General features: G+C 39.4%; 5 protein-coding genes across 7 annotated transcripts in view; 4 read left to right on the top strand and 1 right to left on the bottom strand.

Annotated features, from left to right (window-relative positions):
* Window positions 1-5,936, top strand: part of L (zinc finger protein Lobe) — a 63,404-nt gene extending 57,468 nt beyond the window's left edge. The window contains exons 8-11 of one of the 2 annotated variants that reach the window (XM_070657542.1): window positions 647-2,486; window positions 2,718-3,800; window positions 4,013-4,237; window positions 4,362-5,936. In XM_070657542.1, the coding sequence (XP_070513643.1) occupies window positions 647-2,486; window positions 2,718-3,800; window positions 4,013-4,237; window positions 4,362-4,727 (3,514 nt within the window). In that variant the 3' untranslated portion in view covers window positions 4,728-5,936. The remainder of the gene's footprint in view (window positions 1-646; window positions 2,487-2,717; window positions 3,801-4,012; window positions 4,238-4,361) is intronic. The other variant, XM_070657543.1, reaches the window with a different exon arrangement.
* Window positions 5,937-6,241: 305 nt separating this feature from the next.
* On the top strand, window positions 6,242-8,735 carry LOC139103084 (regulation of nuclear pre-mRNA domain-containing protein 1B). Its single transcript, XM_070657432.1, has 5 exons — window positions 6,242-6,602; window positions 7,001-7,302; window positions 7,528-7,662; window positions 8,209-8,484; window positions 8,585-8,735. Exons 1-5 carry the CDS (start codon window positions 6,452-6,454, stop codon window positions 8,732-8,734), a joined length of 1,014 nt encoding a protein of 337 aa, XP_070513533.1. The 5' UTR covers window positions 6,242-6,451; the 3' UTR covers window position 8,735.
* Window positions 8,736-9,651: 916 nt separating this feature from the next.
* On the bottom strand, window positions 9,652-11,444 carry Cnep1r2 (CTD nuclear envelope phosphatase 1 regulatory subunit 2). 2 transcript variants are annotated; one of them, XM_070657434.1, is made up of 5 exons: window positions 11,285-11,444; window positions 10,957-11,028; window positions 10,733-10,867; window positions 10,471-10,654; window positions 9,652-10,318 (listed from the first exon to the last, which is right to left on the bottom strand). In XM_070657434.1, exons 1-4 carry the CDS (start codon window positions 11,433-11,435, stop codon window positions 10,497-10,499), a joined length of 516 nt encoding a protein of 171 aa, XP_070513535.1. In that variant the 5' UTR covers window positions 11,436-11,444; the 3' UTR covers window positions 9,652-10,318; window positions 10,471-10,496. The 2 variants fall into 2 exon arrangements, with proteins under 2 accessions (XP_070513535.1, XP_070513534.1); XM_070657433.1 differs by having other exon boundaries at window positions 9,652-10,654.
* A 147-nt stretch (window positions 11,445-11,591) lies between these two features.
* Window positions 11,592-18,087, top strand: LOC139103137 (caldesmon). The gene is made up of 12 exons (XM_070657551.1): window positions 11,592-12,638; window positions 12,731-12,803; window positions 12,917-13,193; window positions 14,455-14,659; window positions 14,811-15,037; window positions 15,161-15,453; window positions 15,527-16,333; window positions 16,789-16,884; window positions 16,986-17,087; window positions 17,276-17,561; window positions 17,694-17,828; window positions 17,930-18,087. The coding sequence occupies exons 1-11, from the start codon at window positions 12,581-12,583 to the stop codon at window positions 17,766-17,768; spliced, it is 2,499 nt and encodes an 832-aa protein (XP_070513652.1). The 5' UTR covers window positions 11,592-12,580; the 3' UTR covers window positions 17,769-17,828; window positions 17,930-18,087.
* LOC139103150 (uncharacterized) lies at window positions 17,939-19,194 on the top strand. The gene is made up of 3 exons (XM_070657567.1): window positions 17,939-18,085; window positions 18,252-18,473; window positions 18,608-19,194. The coding sequence occupies exons 1-3, from the start codon at window positions 17,939-17,941 to the stop codon at window positions 19,082-19,084; spliced, it is 846 nt and encodes a 281-aa protein (XP_070513668.1). The 3' UTR covers window positions 19,085-19,194.
* The last annotated feature ends 1,520 nt before the right edge of the window (window positions 19,195-20,714 follow it).

The raw sequence follows: 20,714 nt of genomic DNA on the forward strand, positions 1-20,714 counted from the left end.
CGAAGTTTTCTCCGGATCGTCGATAAATTAGCGTTATTGATCATACTTTATGGTATTATTAAAGATCGCCCGTGCTATCCGATAGTTTTACGTCCGACTTCCGCGCTGGAAATCGAAATATCTCCACGGGGCGAATCTATTTTCAAGCATTTGATTGACACGCGGCGCTCTTGATGAACCTTAATATACATGGACTCGTCACGTATTACAGGAAATAGAATTTCCTGAATTAGATCCCTCGATCTCTGTACAACGAAAGGCAATTTAACGTTTTAAGAGTAAGTGGATCTACGGCGCCGGTCATCTATTCCGAGAGAATGATATGCAGTGCCAGTTAATTAAATAGTAGTAAAATAAAGATTCTGCTAACATTGTTTTAACATTTGTTTTTTTTTTTTTTTTTTTTTTAAGTTAATCAACGAAATGCCGGAGCCGAAACATTTCATTTTCTCTCGTATCATTAATGTGTATCTTTTATGAAGTGCTTCATTTAGCATGCTTGTAAATTAATCAAGTTAATAATTGACAAGTTAATTTTATCATTTATTACGTACTAGAATTAAACGCAGCTTGACCTAAATTTTTTTTCTTTTTTTTTTTTTCTTAACTTACTTTTTCAACATGAGAATTTTGTTTTTCGTTTCAGCGATCACCTGAAGATTCACTTGAAAACTCACGACACTCAAAGGCCTTATCAATGCACGGCTTGCACGAGAGGTTACAGTTCAGCCGCGGCGTTAACGTCGCACATGCAATCCCACAAGAAGCATCACCAATCGTCGTCTTCGCAATCGACCGGCAAGCTCCAGGACATCGACTACGGCAGAAGGAGCGTCTCCTCGCACAGCACGTCGTCCCCGCCCGTACCGTCGTCGCCGTCACCTTCGTTGAACCTCACAGTGAATCCGAGGAACGTTCTGAAAACGTCGCAAGGCACCGGTAGCACCTCCACCACGCCGATTCTCAACTCGCCCTTAAAACTCGCCTGTATGTACTGCACCCGCGATTCGTTCAGCTGCATGCAGCAGCTGCAGATGCACGTCCGCACGATGCACCAGGCGATCTTAAGTGGCGCAGAGGGCCTGACACGACCGCCGTCGCCAGGCAGAACACCGACCGAGCAACGAGCGGCGTTTTACTCGCGAGAAAAGCCAAGCTCCGGCCACCAGGAAGGACCGAAGGATTCGCGGAATCCAAGTATAAGCCGCAAGTACCCGGCCGAGGAGAGAGCCGATCGGCCCGCCAGCGAACGAGACCACTACGAGAACGCGTTTACCTGCGACCAGTGCACCATGAAATTCTCTACCCTGGCCTGTCTGCGAGATCACTCGCTGTCGATTCACCGGGTGGACGGTGGTTTCGGGGCGATGGTGATATGCCCGTTGTGCGGTATCCCATGCACCTCGACGGCAGCCTACGCCGAGCACTACGTTCTTCAGCATTGCGAGAACCGCCGGCTGACGCCGGCGACCGGCATTGACTACGGCGAAACAAAACCGAACGGCGTGTACGACAGTGCTCCAACGAGAGATATCAGGATATCGAGAAGCAGGGATGCTTCCGAGGCTGCCGACCTCACGAATAAACGTCCAGCGAGACCGTCCGCGGAGACCGCCGCCGTCGCTGCCGCTGGTTACACCGCGGACACTCTATTATGCGGTCAGTGCGACGCTGCGCTGAAGGACTTTGAATCTTTTCGCGAGCACGTTGCCCGGCATCTTCAGGCCGACCACCGCAACCAGGAAGTATCCAGTAGACAGCATCAGTGTCCCAAGTGCGAGACCGCCTTCCCTACTCGCGAAGACATGCTGGCCCACTTGACCAAACATTACCTGGGTCAGGTGAGCAAAGAATTCGCGTGCGGCGCTTGCAAAAAATTGTACCCCCATCCGGATCAGCTTCAGAGACATTTGCTGGACGCCCACGCGCATCACCTATACCGCTGTGCTCTCTGCCGGGACACGTTCGACTCCAAGGTTGCGATACAAGTGCACTTTGCGGTCAAGCACAGTCAAGAATGCCGGGTTTATCGGTGCAGCGTGTGCACCTTGTCCAACAACGAAAACTCACCTCCGGGAGCGAACGCAGCATCCGGCGACGGCAGGACCTTCTTCAGGAGCGAAGCCGAGGTAGCGGCCCACGTGCGCAGCGTGCACGCGCCTCCTCCCGTCATCTCGTCGTTGATGAGCAGCAGTCCGGTCGGAGCCTTGACGAGAAGCCCAGCCTCGACACCCGGCGTCGTCGCGACGCGCTGCGTTTTCTGTGGCACTTGTTGCAGCTCGGAGCTCGAGCTTCAGCTTCACTTGGCCAGCCACTCGGCTAACTTGTACAGATGTCCCATCTGCAGAGAAGGCTTTGCGGTGGAATTCTTGTTAGACCGACACGTCGCCCAGGTTCATCATCAGGCGGCGCAGGATCATCAGACGCCGTCAATTAGAAGCAGAGAGAACGGGCGTATTCATCGACCGGCCAGAAGTCAGGAAGACGTAAGTCTTGTTGTTCTAAATAAAAATAGAAAAAAGATTAATTGCTACGTGAGCTTCAGTACCGATTAAAATTGAAAATACTTTAATATTTATAAATATAAATAAATTTAATCAGGCGTATGTTAAAACATTGAAATTTTTTTATTTTAGCCATGTATAATAAACTTTTTTTTTTCTTTTTAATACAATGTAATAAGTGCATTTAAGAATCGTAACTTTTCAAAATTTTAGACGAAATCTCTGAAGAGGGGTCGATCGCCGGCATCAAGCAACAATAACTCTCTGAATCAGCGCGACAACAACAATAAACGTGCGAATTATGGAGTATCCGGCCAACAATGTGAGCTCTGCGAGCGCGGCGAGTTTGCGAACGAGGCTGAACTACAAGCACACAAGAAACTCGCCCATACGCCTCCAAAGCTATCGAACAAGTCTCTGTCCACCTTGAGCATGACGTGCGGTTATTGCGGCGAGGTCTGTCGGTCGCGAAGTGAACTGGAATCTCACACGAGGATTCAGCACGCCTCTAATGAGCCCGGTGGTCGTCACAAATGTAACATCTGCGACGAGGTGTGTCCGTCCGGCGTAAGTCTCGCTGAGCACAAGCTTCAGAAACATTGCAAAATTCAATTGAGCGACACGTGCGTAGTATGTCGTGGGTGTCTTGCGTCGGAGAGTCAGTTTCTCGACCATGTTCAAAGGCACAGTCTTGAAAACGTAGATCCGCAACAACGATTGGACAGTACGCTGCCTCATTTGCCTGCGCCATGCGTTGTCTGCCGACAGACGCTGATCAGCGATCTAGAATGTCGTCTTCACGCGCGACACCACCTACGAACGTCCTCGGGATCGCGCAGCGCTGGCTCCAGCCCAACAAGTCCTGGCGGTGGCAAAAGTCAAAATCAAGGTTGCTGTCTCTGCCTGCGTGATTTCGCAGCCGAAGACTTTGTCAATCTGCCACCTAATCCTGCCAGTACAAGCGGACAGGTGCTCAGAGTCTGCAAGCCATGCTACATGCGACACTCTCAGGGACTGCCTATTCTGAACTCGACAACCTACGAGCATCGGGCTAAATACGAGGCAGCTTGGCTCGCAAACAAGGACGGCCAGTGGGACGAGTCCAGAGACAAGTGGGAACATGAGAGAAAACCGAAGGTAGAAGATCGATCCAGGAACGAAGGAAGTGCTAGCAAGAAACGGTGTGAAGAGTGCGGAGTGAAATTCGAAGACCCTGAAGAAGCAGAGAAGCACAGAATTACCGAGCATGAAAAAACCGCCGGCGGTGGTCCGAACTACACCTGCATACAATGTCAAGTCAGTAGTTCATGTAAATTCAATTTGTGTAACGTAACAAATAGAAATTTAAGATATTTGCCTATTAACAAACGCAGTCTTTACTTAATTAAAATAATTCTATCTTTAAAAAAAGTGTTAAATCGCATTGAGAAATGCTTTAAATTATTAAATGTAAAACAGCTTTTTTTTCACGTAAAATTAAAAGTAAAATTCACGCGCGCTACTCGTAGGTATCATTTCCAACTGAAGCGAAAATTCAACAACACGTGAGGAAGAAACATTTAGAGACATCCGGGAGAGGGTCCTTGGAGGCTTTACGATGCCACTTGTGCTTATTCGAGGCCGCCAGTCCTATGCAGCTGCAAATTCACTTAATAGAGCACACTTTCGCCGGTTGTGCCGCCCTTAGCTGTTACATCTGCCAGTCGCTTTTCACAACTCCCATTGGCCTTCAGGTAATTTAACCGTCTGCTAATATGTCTCGAATGTGAAATAACAATTAATCGCCCACGCGTGTGGAAAGAAATAATTTTTCTATTCTTTCAATTCGAAAATATACGATAATGCTTTTGTTCGTAGACTCACATGCTGCAGGAACACGGACTCGACGCGCGACCGTACGATTGCTCCAAGTGTACGCTGAAATTCTTCTTCAGCGCGGAATTGGATCACCACGTTCTGACCTTCCACCGTCCGAGGGATGAAAGCCACCGTCTATCAGTCGAAAATGTTCCTGAAAAAAATCACGAGACTGAGAAACGCAACGACGGTGTAACGGTGAAGGAAGAAGTGGTGCAAGGTGCCAAAGAAGAAGAAGAAGAAGAAGAAGAGGAAGTGAATGTGGACGATCAAATAGGGCAGGCAAAGAACGAGGAAGCTGAACAAAAAGAGCGGAAACTAAAGACGGAAGTAAACGGCGAGACGTCCGGAAGAATGGAATCGTGATTTTCTTTGATTAACATCACGTTCCATCCCGTTCTAGGATTAATTGACTATTAAAAATTCGTTCGTTATTCATTTATTAAGTTTACCGCCTTCGTTCTAAACGACGAATATTTTCTACGGCACAAATCGAAATCATTCTCTCGAAACACAGTTTTGTGGGCCGAGCTAAAATTGAACAAGTTCGATACAGTATTAATTAGGAGTATCGCCGAGGCAGTTTGTATTTTTTGTAATGATTCAGATAGTTAACTTTTTTTATATATCGAAAATAAAATTTCGATATAAAGTTGCTCTTTCATCGTTTATTCTTAGATCCTTATATCAGTTTCAAGTTCGACGTCGCATATCGGCATTCTTACTCAATTTGTTTCACGTTAAGTTTGACGAAAGAATAAATGGTACTGTATCATCTCTTTTTCGCTTCTACGATCATAGAAGTACAGTGCAGATAGATTTTAATTGTTATTCTTTTTTGAGTATCTCGACGAAGACCAGACACCTGCTGGCTGCTTCAATAAAAGTCGACCAACTGCCAAAGTTAAAGCAATTGCGTACATCTTAATGCACTCTCTATATATGTCAATATTGAACGTTATTAAATTTTCATTAATACTTAAACTGCAAAACATGAAAAAGAAAAACTCCAATGTGTGTTAAATTTTAGAAACTGATATGGAAAATTGGTTGTTATCGAATCTATTTATCTCGAGGTATATATTAAATTTATATACATTATTATATTTATAATACCAAACGTTTAATATTTCGTTCATTTCTAATGCGTTCAAAACGAAACAGTTGTCTATTAATTCATCACAATTAATTTATTACAATTGAGCTAATTAACCCTTGTTAAAATGATAATCCTCATCTTAATAAATAAAATTTGTAAATATTATACAAATAGACTATGAAATATATTACACTAATGTTTTAATTATTTATATTGTTAAGGCATAAACGAAAGTTAATTTTGCAAAAAGGAGGCAATAACATGTCCATTTGATATCATAGCAAACTCTGTACGAAATAAGTTATTGTTTTAAAAATCGTACTGTATATACAGTAATTTGTCCGTTCGACACACATATAGTCGTCTCTAATAAGATAATTATATACAAATAAATTATTGTTCTAAATCGGTTTAATCGTTTCGTCTATGCTGTCCCAAATTGTGTTATAAAACTAAAAAAAAAAATATATATACATACCTTAATTTCTTTCTCTTCCAGATTATTAATGAACATCTAACAGATTAAGTAAAAGTAAACCAAAATAATGTAAAAAAAATTGCACGATTCCGTAAAAAAAGAAAAAAGCGAGAAGATAGAAATAGAAACGATTCGTGCACACTTTCCTAAAAATGTTATAGTATGTGGCGTCAAACGCGGGAACTCGTGCGGCCACTTTGGTCGGTAAAATCACGACTCGCGTTTATTAACAAGTTGCAGAAGTTCGTTTAGGTGCTTTGTGGGTTCCACAATTTTCCGCTCGAGACGACAAAATCTCGGCACGCCTGCGCCGAGCGCGCGTCTTTCCGCCGTCGTCGTCGTTGCCGTTGTCGTCGTCGTCGTCGTACGTTTGCACTTAATTCATCTATTGTCCGGTGTTCCGGTCCACCCCTCGTGCGCGCTCGTATACGTGCAATACGAGACGCGATTGTAAAGCTACTCAAGGAAGACTTCGCCGACGAGGCCGCTGACGGCAAACCGACGACGCGCGCGATGACGGGATTCACGGAGAGCGCCCTGACCAAACGGCTGATGGACCTGAACCCGTCGCAGCAAAGCATCCAGACGCTCTCGCTCTGGCTGATTCATCACAGAAAGCATCACCCGACCATCGTCAAGATCTGGTACAAGGAGATGTGCAAAGGTACGATCGTAGGGCTTCAAACGTTATTACCTGGAGCCGTTCTGTCGATCCGTCGCGCCGCATCGAAATTTTTGCCTCAAGGCTCGAGCACGACGACGCGAGAAGACGTTCCACGACGCTCGTCGACTCGAGGCAAACGTTATTGTAATTCCTAAATAAATCAATTGTCAATTAACTACGATGTAATCGCCATAAAATTACAAGCCGTTATTTACTGCAATTCTCGCTTGAAAATTATTTACGAATGGAATTGCATAAAGATCTGTTGCTTAATGCGGCTATTAATCGTTGACATTTTAAGGTAGAAGAGCGATACATCGGGGAAAGATACTTGGCTTACTAAATTTCCTAATTTTAATATAATAAATGACAATGTTTTCTATGTACATTTTTTACAGTGAAAGACAATCGCAAATTGACATTTATGTATCTGGCAAACGATGTCATCCAAAACAGCAAGAAGAAAGGTCCAGAATTTGGAAAGGAATTTGAAACAGTTTTACCAAAAGCCTTTGAGCACATGAAAAATTTTGATGATAAAACAAGAGAAAGATTGAATAGGTTACTACAAATTTGGGAAGAAAGAGGAGTTTATGATAAAGTGCAGATATCCGAATTTAAAGCAGCTTTTGTACAATCTGAAAAGGATTCTGTGCCACCACCAAAAAAGAAGGCAAAAATTGAAGTGGAAAAAGTAAAAGTATGTATCCTTAAAATACACCAAGAATCTCTAATATATATAATTAAAGTTGAACACATATAAGAATAGGAAATCAGAAGAGTATATACAGAAAAAGCACATTATATCTTGTAAATAATACCAAATTGTTAATATATCGATGTCTTAATTTTTAAATTGTTTCCTGATTAAAGTAATTGCTATAATTAAAAAAGTATGAGATTTACATGCAACTTACGTTTGCAGAAGGAGAAAAAAGAGAAGAAAAAGTCAGAGACCGAAGTGGAGGTGGATGGCACCAAAGAGCTTCATGTGACGTTGAGCCCAAGGACTCCCGGCGGTGATCCACCGGAAACCGAGGAACTCATCAAAGCCTTAATGGTTAATACCAATTATACAAGCAATAATCATGATGAGGACTTTGTATCGTTAGCAATAAAATATTTTGTTCATATGAAAATACATGTTGAATCCATGAGGCATATCAGCAGACGCTTTAACAACTCTGACATATCTACCCTATCAATTTCATGCTTTGTTTAGCTGTGTTGCCGTTTTTTTTTTTTTTTTTTTTTTTTTTATTTATTTAATTTGAAGTAAAATTTACAATTGCATATTCTTTGGTTTGTCGAAAGCTTCATTTTTCGGAATAAATCGAGCGAATGCTGGTCTTTTGTTTTAGCAATTAATTAGTGCATTGCTTGCAGTTAGAAATATCATCCTTGTACTGAAATCAGAAATTTCTTATTAGTCAATTTATTTTTATTAGCCGCATTGCAGCAATATTTTATGTATTTTGTTTTGCGTAGAGATAGAATATATTGTGCTAAGTGTAACGATAGTAAAGAGTTATGTGAGGCACGTGGCAAATTTGTTGGAAAATCCAGAAGATCATCGTCGATTAACGGAGCCTTCTGTGCATTTCAGGATTTGGAAAACACTGCGTCCTCGGACGCTGGTGTTAGGGAACGTATTGCATCTTTACCGCCGGAAGTCTCGGAAGTTTCGTTGCTCGCAAATCTCGCTGATCGAACAGCTGCGGATCAATTAAGTGCAGCGGTGAATGAAGCTGCCACTCTTCTCGCCGATTACAATGGACGACTGCAAGCAGAAATGGAAGACAGGAGAAAATTGCTAACAATGCTGAGAGACTATACCCTGGCTCAAAGACAATTACTTCAGCAGGCTCAAAGCACTCTAGAAGTATGATCGTTTTCTTTTTCTTAATTTTTATATATTTAAACAATATATTTTCACATTAATTTATTGTATATACTATAAAAAATTCTTATTTTACGTGCAGGATTATAAGGAAAAGCTTAAGAAGGTGTGTGCAGTTCGATCAGAAGTAAAATCTCACATTTCGAATCTTCCTGATTTAACGCAATTGCCTGACGTTACTGGTGGCCTGGCACCTCTTCCTTCCGCCGGCGATCTGTTTTCCATGCACTAGTGTAAGCTTAAAAGCGCACTTAGACAAGTGACGTTTATATAGTTCATCACTTCGGTTTACACGAATGTAGACGAACATTCGTCGAGAAATCCATAGTACAACAAATTTGTACGACGGCAAAATACGAAGGATTATAATCGACGATAACTTTGTATCAAGGAATATTTGATAAATTCGATATATATATATATATATATATATATATATATATATATATATATATATATATATATATATATATATATATATATATATATTATGAGAATCCCCGTGTATTACGAACGTAAAGTACGAAACGGGAAAGTACCGACGAAAGAGACGAAAGTTCTTGAGGCTGTTGATAATAAGAGATAATATGTTCATAATTCTTTTCTTAAGGGAATAAGAATTTTTTTATTTATATATGTTATACATATATAAATAACAAAATGTTATTCTCAACTACATGGAATCATTTTTCAAGTGAATAGAATGGGAAGAAAAATTTATTGTGCACTGTAATTCTCGGTTTTGTACTTTAAGTGACGAGTTGCCTAAAGCCCGTATCAGACTAGAGATCAAGATTAAAATTTGAGCACAGTTCGTTAAATTAAATATTAGTTTTCTCTTTTGATTAAATTGGTCTAGTCTGACACGAGCCTAACTCCTTTTTTTATCATCTTTTTTTCGCAAAACTGCGTACAGTATCTAAATAGGCTAAAAAAAAAAAAGATTCATTTTTATGAAATAAAATTGTTACAGAAGAAAAGGTATCTTATATGTACATCCTAACGACGTGAAAAGTGCTGCTCCTGCAATATAATACGATGAGAGACCAGAAAACTTGAAATATCTCGCAAGATACATATGATTCATTTTATATCGTATCAGCAATCTATTTTGGATTATACAGGTAATATATACATATAAACAGCGCGCATAATTAAATTCATTGTATATTTGTTACAAAAAAAAACCCGTAACATTTTAAAGAGTAAAGTTTATTTTACAAATTTAATTCCCGATTTATTTGACAAAATTATCTTTCACGGAATAGAATTTACAGGACAGCCGAAGTTGAATCGATGACGATGTGTATAAGCATGTATACACATATTTCTAAAAAGTGATGGTATTTACTATTTCTTTAATACTATTCAACTTGTGTATAATTGTTAAGAATATCTTACAAGATATTTTTCAAATACGCAATCATTGTCCACTGACGGTATGTTGGAAGTCAGCGTTCCGAGATCGTATGACCATTACTTGTATATATAATATGATTTCAGAACTGACAAAATACTTTTTATGAATATTTGATTATGAACAAATGGTAGTTTGCATAGATTATAATTGTACATGTGACTATTTTAAAAAACAAATTGCGTAATTGTGCATACAAGAATTGGGGGGAAAAAAAGATTGTGTAATATGCAAAATATTACTATGAATAAATGTTTTGATCGTTATATAACACTGCAGCTTTGGAGTCATAGTTTTAATAATTTTAAATATTACCTTTTTAAGTTTACTATCTCTCGTTTGATAGTAGATTTTCTCGAGTTCCATTAATTTTTTAATTTCAACTCTTGCAGGTGAAATCTGCAGGTAAATTTGTAGGAATTTTATATGTGCTATATAAGGGATCACATATGCATAATTCACTAGAACTCATAAGGCTTAAAATATTAAACTAAATTTTTAACTTGTCATAATATTAAAATAATTTTATGGCATACAAAATAATAAACAACCTTTCAAAATTATCACTGTGAACAATCTAAGTTTCATGGGGATGAGGAGGTCTTGTGGGCTTCAGAATTAGCTTTCCAGTGTCATCACAACTCATGTTGAAGTCACCAAGCACACTTCTGGCCCTTTGAGTTATAATACTAGGTGCTATTACTCGTCTATGTACTCCCATCATGAACAATATCACTACAAAATAATTTTTAGCAATATAATTATAGAATATCACCTCATGCCAAATACACAGGATGCTTTTTTCATATTTACCTAATATTATACTAGCCATTGTGAAGAATGGATGATTATATAAACTCTGGGTGAAGGATACCGCTGACGTATTCGGATCTGTCAACCAATGCCAAGCACCAATTGCAGTACAAATGGACATTAAACCTAACAACACTATAACATACATTAATTGTTAATCATTGTCATATAATTTCGTAAATAATAATTATTATAAACCCATATAAAAAAAAAATAAAACATACTTCTCCATCGCGTTGTAGCTGGTTGCAGGCTAGCAATAACTTCGGTAAGTCGCCTTTCGAAAGCTTTCAAATCTGAAAGTGCCAGAAGCAGGCGTTAAGCTTGGAAGGAAATAACCTCGGGATCAATTAATGTCTTAGAATGAGGGGCGAATATTATTATTACTACTACTGCGAAGCTGAAATGCTGTCTCTCTTCGTTTTTGACTCGAGATAAAAGTCGAGAACGACAGGAATCGTTCGCAAAGATAAGCCTGGCGCACGAAAATAATCTGTATGCCGATTTAATTACAGCGTGACGTGCGTCATCTGTTAAAAAAAATCCTTTTACCTTCGCACACAGTCTGATCCAGCGACATAACTATCGATAACTTTACAAAATTAGAATGCGCATCTGCTCGAGATGAGGGAAATCTGTTCACGACGATTTGGAAGGAAGAGTTGACAGCGATCGACGCGTAAACAACTGCCGTCCACCGCATGGAAAGAAATTAGCGACAGCGCCATAACTAGTGAAATTCGCGAAGTAGCTCGGGTAATCTCTCGCGAATTTTCCCGATGAATAACATATCGACAAAATGAATTCCTTCGCAACTCACCTCGTCGGTAATGGCGAGTCGGACATTTTAGTTCCAACGAAATGTGCTACGAGCCGTCACTATCTTCAAATTAACCTAGTGATACAAATAGCCAAATAAGCAAGCTCCCGAAGGCTACACCTTTTCCTTTCTTTCAATTAAAAAAGGGAATAATGACAGAAATTAGTGGTACAAGTCGACGACACGTTAAATATGAAAGCAATGCGAGGGTACCAAATATAGATCCAAGCAAAGTCTTCTTAATTCGTTCAAAGTAAAGTTACAGGTAAAACTTCTTCTCGTAATTTTGATCAATTAAAGGTTCGACGGACTTCTCTTTAATTCACCTAGTAATGTTTCTATACTGTGATATCGCCGATTCGCTGATCGTCACTTTGATAACAGGCGAAGCCATGGCGCGTCGACGGTGCGGGAATGTGATCTCTGACCGCGAAAGTGGAGGTCATTATCCCTTATCGAGACGGTCGATATTATCGAGCTATGGTGCAAGGGAGTGCGACTCGTACGCGACAGTTCCTATGGAAACCCACGATCGAATCCGCAGCCCCTACGACTCGTACGGCACCACCCGGGGGGCGTGCAGGGGGGTACGACCACGACCACGTCTACCGGCTATCACGCGGTCTTCGGCGTCTTCGTCGTCTTCGCAGTAGCACAAATACTGACGCGGCGAGAACCCACGGAAGCTCGCAGGTTCAGAGAACGTGCTGTATCCCGGGGAACGAAGCTTCACCGTAGAGACTTCCGCATTATATATTCTACCTTTGCCGGATAACCGTCGCCACGACTCTTGACGACACTTCCGGAACAATGGGATGCCTAGCGTGGAAGGAGATGGGCTAACCGTTAGTAATTAGGTCGTGAGTCATCGTCATCGAGGCGAATAGGTAGGCAGTCGCGAATGTCACTAATTACGGGTTTAGTTTAAAGGATTTAGTTAGGGTCCTCCTTTCACCTTTTTTTCGATTGCTCATCGTACCGCTGCCGCGTTTGTTCGTTGCGTCTTCCCGCGAGAATCGCATACGAGGATGACTGGAAGGACTTCGCTGGTGGAACAAAAGAGACTCCAGTGGGCGAAGGAAAGGGGTAATCGCGTGATTGCTTGCAATAATTTAATTGATATTATTTTTAAAAAATTAAATCGAATCGAACAACTGTCGTTTTTATCTGTTACGCAGAAGAAATGGCTCGTCTTGGTGGTAATTGGGGAAATCTGAAGCAGAATGACGATTACATCCGCACCCATATCCGGTAAAATTGCAAATTATTGTCATTATTACATGTCGTATTATTGAGATTTGTTTGAAAATTAATTGAAATTTATTTTGTCATAATAAAATTGAAATTTTCAAACTTTGATCCAGTACTTACTCGAACGAAGCTCGATTGTCCTTGGGGGAAATAAAGGATAGACCTTCGGTGCAATCCTTCCGCACAGCTGGACGTTATGGGAGCACCGTCAGTCTTAAAAGTCTGGGGACGGACAGTTCCGGGAACAACAGCAGCAATCTCAAATGCCTCGACTATAACGGTGGCAGTTTAATTAATCTTCAAGACCAGGAGGAGATTTCGCAAGTCAGGCGCAGAAGCCCCAGTTTACCTCCAATTTTCCACAAGGAACAGCAACAATATTTCTCCCTGGTACGCACTTTTTCATTTTATTTCATTTTATTGCGAAGTCCTTTCCTGAAAAATAAAAAAAATAAGTTGCAACATTTTTGGGAATTTTTCTTGAACAGGTATTACATCTCTTTAGGTTTAATAACCATCTACAAAAAGTATTAAGAAAGCACCAAACTGATATTCTATTAATTTGTATCGCGAAATTACGTTGGATTACAAATTGGTTTTACCAGGAATAGAAGAAAGTTTCACAATATTTCTCTCGAATATTGTTGCTTGAATAATTGATCCCTTGCCGCTGCCGCAAGATTACTTGCGTGCAGCAGTGTCTCGTTGATGTCGCGTAGGTAAAAAATTTATCGAATAATCAAGTAGGATAGATTTATGTCAAGGATATTTGGAAAGTTAGTAAAAATTAATCGAAAATTCTTTCTACTATTATTCTCTTTTTTTTTTCCTTTTTTTTTTATTAAATTAACGATCGTGTCTAATTAGAATTTTAGAAATAGCAAACGACCCTCGATGGTACATTGCCCTTTCGTGTGGGAAAAGCAAAAGTAAGGCAGTCCGGCAAATCGATTCTTATCGCGCTATTGAAGTTCAACGACCTCAAGGCTATAGCACCTCTCTTTCAAACTTAAGAGTGGCTAGTGGTCATTAAGCTCGTCCTCGTTACCTTTGCTGTTGCTCGAATAATTTATGGCACAAACTTGATTTTTATCGCAATCGTCGCCCTAAAAGAGACATTGTGTGCTCGGACTAAATTATCCTGAGACAAAATAGGGGAAAAAAAATCAACGTTTAACTTCTACAAAAATTTATTCGAAAGATAGAACACTACAATTTTTTTTACATTTCTTTTCTTTTTAAATCGATATTGAGTGAGCTATTTGATATACAAAGTTGCAATTTTGGTTTTTTTTTTTTTTTTTTTTTTTTTTATTGTAGGCATTTCTTGAATTAGTTGTCACGTTGTTTGAAAGTGAATAAATCAGTTCAATATACATGTGTTCAGTTTGAAAAGAAAATATCGCCATACAACTACCCGTGTCCAGCTTTCATTATGTATAATATAAGTGAGTAGGAATAAGAAGCAGATCGTGCATGACTTATGTATGCGTCCCGTCTCCGGCAGGTACGATAGTAATATTCAGCCGCAATATAGAACGTGGTAGAATACAATTCCCTTCGCCGTGAAAGCCGGAACCCTCGCGACCGATCACGCAAGCCTCCCTTTCGCTTCCCGAAAGGGCCTTATCATTATCGTCTCGCTTTGTAGGAGCAACAACAGCGTGACTTCGGTGTGGAGGGATCACGATACCAGTCGCAGAGATCGCAAAAACTGGAACACCGTCGTCATCGATCCAACGAGCGTCGCGAGAGCCAAAAAGAGACTCGACATTACGGCTCACCTGGCGAGGAACGCGAAGGCGAGACTTCCGGTTACGCCAGCGATTCCGTGGATATACCACAGACCGAGCAAAGTAAGTTCTTTTTAATTTAAATCCCTAAATTACATACGAATAAAAACAAAGGTACGCTGATAATAAAAAATTAAACAATAAGAAATTTCTTATTAACAAAAAAACATTTGTTATTCGATACGAATATAAAAAATTAATTTTTTGACTCAAGGAGCTCTGCCTGACAAAGCAGGGAGTAGGATGGAAACGACGGAAAAAACGTGGCAAAATCCTTACTGCACTACCCCGGAAAGTTCATTGCCGCCGTCGAGGAGGCTTTCACCGGGCAGAATGAACGAACTCAACAGGCCAAGGTGGGGAAGCGTTTGGGGCCAAGACGCAGCAAGAGGCGACCCACCGACACCCTCTTGGTTATCAAGATTAGGACAGTCGAGTCAGGTAAGTGTGATTATCTACTTATTGAGCGTCTTTAAAATAAAATAAAAATAATTATTTTTATTTATCCGACAATTGTAACTTAATAAAAATGTTTAGTTTTATTAATTTTTTTTTTTTTTTAAGGTTTTGATAATTAATCACGACAGCGCTAGCAGCCCAGACAGTTCAACGACTGGTTCAACCGGCTCCGACATTAATAAAACATCCTATCTGCGGGGTCAAAATATTCCGGTAGACGCGCAGATACTACAGGAACGGGAAACGAGACGACAGAAAGCGTTAGAACTTCAGAACGCTATCAAACAACAACTCGAAGAAAGGGATAGACAGAGAAAAGAAGAAAAAGAACGGCGATTAAGAGAAGAAATGATGGAAGAAGAACGGATTCGACGAGAGAGAGAAAGAGACAAAGAAAGGTAAAACGAATATAAAATATGAGAAAAATGTAAACTTAGTTTTAATAAAATTACAAGAATTACTCCGTTTTAGATTCGAGGAGGAACAACGGATGATACGCGAGAAAGAGGAGGCAAAGCAGAGAAAGGCACAGGCGATGCGCGAGGTACTAGAAGCTGCTGAACGGTTGGCGATGGAAGAGCGAAAAAATCGACGGAAACGAGAGGAGCACACCGATGAGGACACTGATGTGGTGACGCAGTCTTCCAACGAGTTGAACGCAACCACAAATCTAAATAACAAACGTGAAGAATGGAATTCCTCGGGAAAACAGAGCACGAGTACAATGAATTGCTCCGAAGAAAAGTCTAGTTCAAAAGACGTTAAAGAAGCTGACAATTATCGAGAGTGCGAGACCTACAGAGAGCCGAAAGAAAATTGTTTGCGAATTAATTACGCAGACAAATCGGAGGAGACTACCCTGGACCTAAACCCGAAGTCCCTCCAGGTTCCCGTGAGCAAGGACGTGGCGATTGTGCTGAGCGGTCGACTGGAGGATCCGGAAATCTTAAGTAAAGGAAATTTGCAGCTGGTAAATTTGGTGATGACTCCAAGCCCGCGTAGATTCGCAGAAAACGCGGATTACTTCTCACTGGGGCTGAACGCGATTATGAGGAACAACGGAAACCCTAGAAACGCATCGTCAGTCGCTGTGGAGAACAGATTACTGACGCCAAGCAAATACAGAATGCCGGCCGCTCGGGACTTCGGCACGCAGACTGATGTGGAATCTGACGTCCAGGAGCTACGGGAAAAACTGCAGAACCAATCGATCAGAGAGCAAGGCAGCACGAAAGACCGAAAAGATACGACGAATACCAATCGAAGAAACGTTGAAAAGTGAGTCGACACCGCGATCTCGATGTCGCATTTCCGGGCTTTTTAAAGCCGAAACGACAACTGTGTCTTCTCCTGCATGCAGTAGTATCTGCCGGTAATTATCGTTTTTGTTTTTATTTTATACTGTACAATTTGATAAGCTTGATTATCGTAAAGACGCTTTATCGTAAAATGTCTGCCGATCCGCGTGAGGAAAGTACTCCGTAAGTTGAATGCTCTTAAATATTTGAGAAAGTAGCTTAGTTACATTTAATTTTTTTGTTTGTTATATTAATTGTAATAATTTTTACTTTTTTTTTTTTTTAATTTTATTCGAGTGTGCCGCTTGAAGTTCGAATGTATCCGCTAAGTTTGGCAAAGCTTAAACTTGCTATCGTTTTCGCTTGGCAGATATTGCTTTGAAAAATATATCCATAAAAATTACGATACTTTAGTGTATTTGTAATTGTTTGAAGATCGAATAATGTTGGTGAAGAGATTTCTATGAAAGCGCGATCCAAATCGCAACCCAGAACAACGCTCGATAGCAGACCACGATGGAACGCTAATCGGTAATGAGAAAAAGCTACGGTAACATTTAAATATAACTGTCTTTAAACTATTTCTTTAACACAAATATCGAGAGTATAATAATAATCAAAAATACTCGTAGACCAGGTACACGGTATCGTACGCAAAGCGAAAAGGATCCGCATTATCAAAGACGACTGCGGTTAAGAAGAAGACAAATCGAATCCAGCGACGAAGGATCTAGGTATAAAAAAAAAAAATTTTGAAAACTAAAAAAAAACTACACGTAGTTTTAACTATAATTAGAAAATCTAACCCAAATAAAAAAATATTTGTGCTTGAAAAAAGTATAACTAATCGGATTTTTTAAAATCAATTAGCATAAATTTTGTTACAAAATTATTTCACAAGATAAAAATTAATTTTTATCAGATCTCCGTCCCCCGATCGCCGGAAGTCAAATAACGGAAAGTCAAAAAGTCGAAGCACCATCAGACGCAAAGCAAAACCCGAGAATTACGACGCTGATCTATCGATGGACAGTTTAAATTCCGTTGTACCTCTGCGGATTGACAAAGATGGGAAAATTAATATTGAAGATCGTGCCGAAGTATTAAGATCGATAAATAATGCAAATCATGCAAAACGACCGGATGACGAGAGCTCTAATATTTGGTGCGGACAAGAAATTTTGTCCAAGTTGTCGTCATTGAAAAGCGTACGTGTAACAAATACATAATATTACTTACAATATAATAAATTACAATATAATAAAAGTTTTAAGATCAAGTATTAGTATTTTTTTACGATGCATTTATTTCTTACTTATCTATTATTTAATTTTTTTCAGGGACTTTTAATGAAGCAGATTGAGTGGGATTCCGAACGATGTTTAGTCTCACCCGCCGCATCCGAAATTTTTTAAACGTCTACAGGATTTCTCATCAAAAACATTCTTTTGTTTTTCTTTTCGTTTTCGTAGAAAGTGAGACCGAGTAGAATAAAAAAGGAATCTTATCGGGGATTATTGTTTTCGTGAACAAACGACTAGAGATAAGCTTAAATTTTTTTTTTTTTGCTTTGCAGATTTAGATAATGGCTTTTCAACTGGACGATTTATTAAAGGACGACAAGAAAGACGCCAATTTAATACCCGATTTAAGTAAAGCGACTTGTAATTCTTATGAGGAATTCCGTCGACTCAAGGAAAACTGTCCAGAGTTTAAAATCAAACCGGAAAAGGTTCGCAGCTATTTTAATAATAACGCACAGCAGCATATGACAAAATCTTACACCGTATTCATTACAAATGTATTAAAAAAAAATCTTTTATATGTTCTATTTTAATTATCGGTAGATTTTTTAAATTATGAAGATATTGAAATTTAATTTAAAAATGTATACAAAGGTAAAAAGAGAAGACACGAAAGTTCGCGATAAAGAGTTTTCTTGGAAAGCGACGAAGAAAGAACTCAAAACCATCGGCAGAGAATGGACTTACGGAGATCCAGTCCCACCAGATATGAGAGGATTGGATCTGCAAGAGCTGCAGCAGGTCGCTATCGACTGGCGAATGCTGACACCGATCAGGCCGAAGCTTCGCCAAGACGAGGAAATGTTCTCGAGATTGGTACGGATCTATCAAACTTAATTAATTTGCAATTTGCTTAATACGTATATCGTACTACAATTTTAAAACATTACCATCATTATCCGATGTGCAAATTACACACTCGTCTTTTTTTAATCTCTTCGTTCCTCCAGGTGGAAATGGGAAAGTTGGAGATGAAAACTGTAATGAAAGAACGTCGTTCACCAACGAGTCCTATCAGACGAAGTAAAAATCGCGCAGGGATAATCGAGAGCAGCGTGAAGACCTGCAAAGAATGTGGCGAAGAATACTGCTTTGGCGAATTTTGCGGAGACGTCCTGTACGATTCTTTCACGAGGGTGACAATTACCACTCAGCAGTCGAAAATAAAAATATCTGCGGACGCTGAAGCCATAATAGCCAATATGGATCGTAAAAAGAAAAAGAAAAAAAAGGGAAAGAAAAGAATTAAGAGCAAAGGTAGAAAATCCGCTAGACTGTTGGTCAATAACAAAACAAGGAGATCGATAACGGAGCTTGAGGGGAAAACTGTTAAAGCGAGAAATAACGCAGGACAATGCGAGAAACCGGTAAAACAATTTAAGAGAAAATGCAGCAAGTACACGAAGAAAGGCCTTTTACGCAAATAATTATGATATTTATATTCTATAAGCTATCCAAAAAATGTGCTTAAATCGGATAGGCACAGCGAATAATGTTCCCTATTAAGTGCTGAAAAAATATAACTTTTATTCAATTTCTTTTCTGTCTCTCCCTTTTTGTCTTTCCCTCGAAATTCATTCCACTACTCGTACATCTTTCCATAAATATCACAACCGAAAAGCATATTTTTGTGAGAAATGTTCTGTTCGTCGAGTAATATTATTTCGATGAATAAAAATATGTATATATATATATATATACACACAAAACTTTATGGAATATATTCCGATATTCTAATTTTCAGAGGACAGAAAATCACAATTATACGCGGTTCGCAAAAACAGAATATTTCTCGTTAAAACTATATCTTCACCCATTAGTTCCGTACGCAAATATTCTTGTCGCATTTTCTTGATTTACTTTAATGCTAAAACGCTCACGTAAAATAACGATAAAAGTTAACTTAATCGAAACACACGTATTTTACACGACGTATGCTTGTTTTATATTTTATACATAATATTCATTATATACCATGGATTTATTTTTAATTTGTCACTTGCTGCTGTGTGGTCGCAGCAATTCTTCGGTGAATAAAATAAATTATATACCTAACTTTTATATCATATACTATATATAGACACAACTGTGTCACGCTCTTATTTACTTTATCTCCTTCTGTTTTCTTATCTTATCTATATATTACAAGGCGATATTTCGAATACGATCAGAATCCTCGTACGTGCCACTCAGTCTCAAAATTGTACCGAGTCCATAGTAGGCCACGTAATCTGTCGCTGTCTGTGGTTGCTTCGATGCATAAATTGAAAATACTTGCAAACAGTTTTGAAAAATGAACCATGCACTGTAAATGGTGCAGGGTAGATTTATAACAAGAGTACATTGTACTTGCGTTCTTCTATCCATTTTGAAAAAATTTACACCATTTACATCCTGGTTTTCTTGCCTGCTCAAGTCTTTTGTATGTCGTGGGATTCAACTCGTGTCATTTACAAAATTAATAGGTCGTACATACATTAACTAATTTACTAACTAATTACTAACAGACACTGATCAACTCTTCAAGGGAAAAAAAAAAAAAAAAAGAAATCCTAAAGTTAAACTCTCCGCCGCCCCACAGACATCGTATCGGTGAACCGCACAACGCAACATTGCACATATACATTTAATAAAAAGAACATTGCTTAATTAATATACATATGTACAATTACAATATAATACTTCCAGAATTTTATAGTCAGTTCTCTGTGCCGGGCTCTATTTAATCGATCCTCATGCGAAAATCCATATCCTACGCGTGAGAAAGAGCATAACTTTCTCCAATTGAGTCTATCGTAGAATTATCGCGATAACAGACATTCCAAATTTATCACGAATACACGTGAAATATGCGCGAACGTCGCATTCGAAATACGTGGTACACATTCGGCATAATTCTTTTTTTTTTTCTTCCCCACAAAGTTTGACTACGATATAGATGACGTGGCGATTTAGAACAATACTTAGAAAAATATGCTAATTTCTTCCTTGCGATTCAAAAGCTACTTCTTCAGACTTCACTCGTTCGATTTTCTTTTTTTTCTCGCGCGAATGTAA

Source organism: Cardiocondyla obscurior, linkage group LG06 (assembly GCF_019399895.1).
Source record: "Cardiocondyla obscurior isolate alpha-2009 linkage group LG06, Cobs3.1, whole genome shotgun sequence".
NCBI lineage: Eukaryota > Metazoa > Arthropoda > Insecta > Hymenoptera > Formicidae > Cardiocondyla > Cardiocondyla obscurior.

What these genes read in the sequence shown, in the direction of transcription:
- LOC139103084 (XM_070657432.1), top strand. Translation starts at nt 6,452, where the DNA reads ATGACGGGATTCACGGAGAGCGCCCTGACCAAACGGCTGATGGACCTG. An exon ending in TTGAAGTGGAAAAAGTAAAA is followed by an intron (nt 7,303 to 7,527) that starts GTATGTATCCTT and finishes TTACGTTTGCAG; the next exon opens with AAGGAGAAAAAAGAGAAGAA. An exon ending in AACTCATCAAAGCCTTAATG is followed by an intron (nt 7,663 to 8,208) that starts GTTAATACCAAT and finishes TGTGCATTTCAG; the next exon opens with GATTTGGAAAACACTGCGTC.
- Cnep1r2 (XM_070657434.1), bottom strand. Translation starts at nt 11,435, where the DNA reads ATGCGGTGGACGGCAGTTGTTTACGCGTCGATCGCTGTCAACTCTTCC. An exon ending in AGCTACAACGCGATGGAGAA is followed by an intron (nt 10,868 to 10,956) that starts GTATGTTTTATT and finishes TGTATGTTATAG; the next exon opens with TGTTGTTAGGTTTAATGTCC. An exon ending in AATGGCTAGTATAATATTAG is followed by an intron (nt 10,655 to 10,732) that starts GTAAATATGAAA and finishes ATTATTTTGTAG; the next exon opens with TGATATTGTTCATGATGGGA.
- LOC139103137 (XM_070657551.1), top strand. Translation starts at nt 12,581, where the DNA reads ATGACTGGAAGGACTTCGCTGGTGGAACAAAAGAGACTCCAGTGGGCG. An exon ending in TACATCCGCACCCATATCCG is followed by an intron (nt 12,804 to 12,916) that starts GTAAAATTGCAA and finishes ACTTTGATCCAG; the next exon opens with TACTTACTCGAACGAAGCTC. An exon ending in TATACCACAGACCGAGCAAA is followed by an intron (nt 14,660 to 14,810) that starts GTAAGTTCTTTT and finishes TTTTGACTCAAG; the next exon opens with GAGCTCTGCCTGACAAAGCA.
- LOC139103150 (XM_070657567.1), top strand. Translation starts at nt 17,939, where the DNA reads ATGGCTTTTCAACTGGACGATTTATTAAAGGACGACAAGAAAGACGCC. An exon ending in TTAAAATCAAACCGGAAAAG is followed by an intron (nt 18,086 to 18,251) that starts GTTCGCAGCTAT and finishes ATGTATACAAAG; the next exon opens with GTAAAAAGAGAAGACACGAA. An exon ending in AGGAAATGTTCTCGAGATTG is followed by an intron (nt 18,474 to 18,607) that starts GTACGGATCTAT and finishes TCGTTCCTCCAG; the next exon opens with GTGGAAATGGGAAAGTTGGA.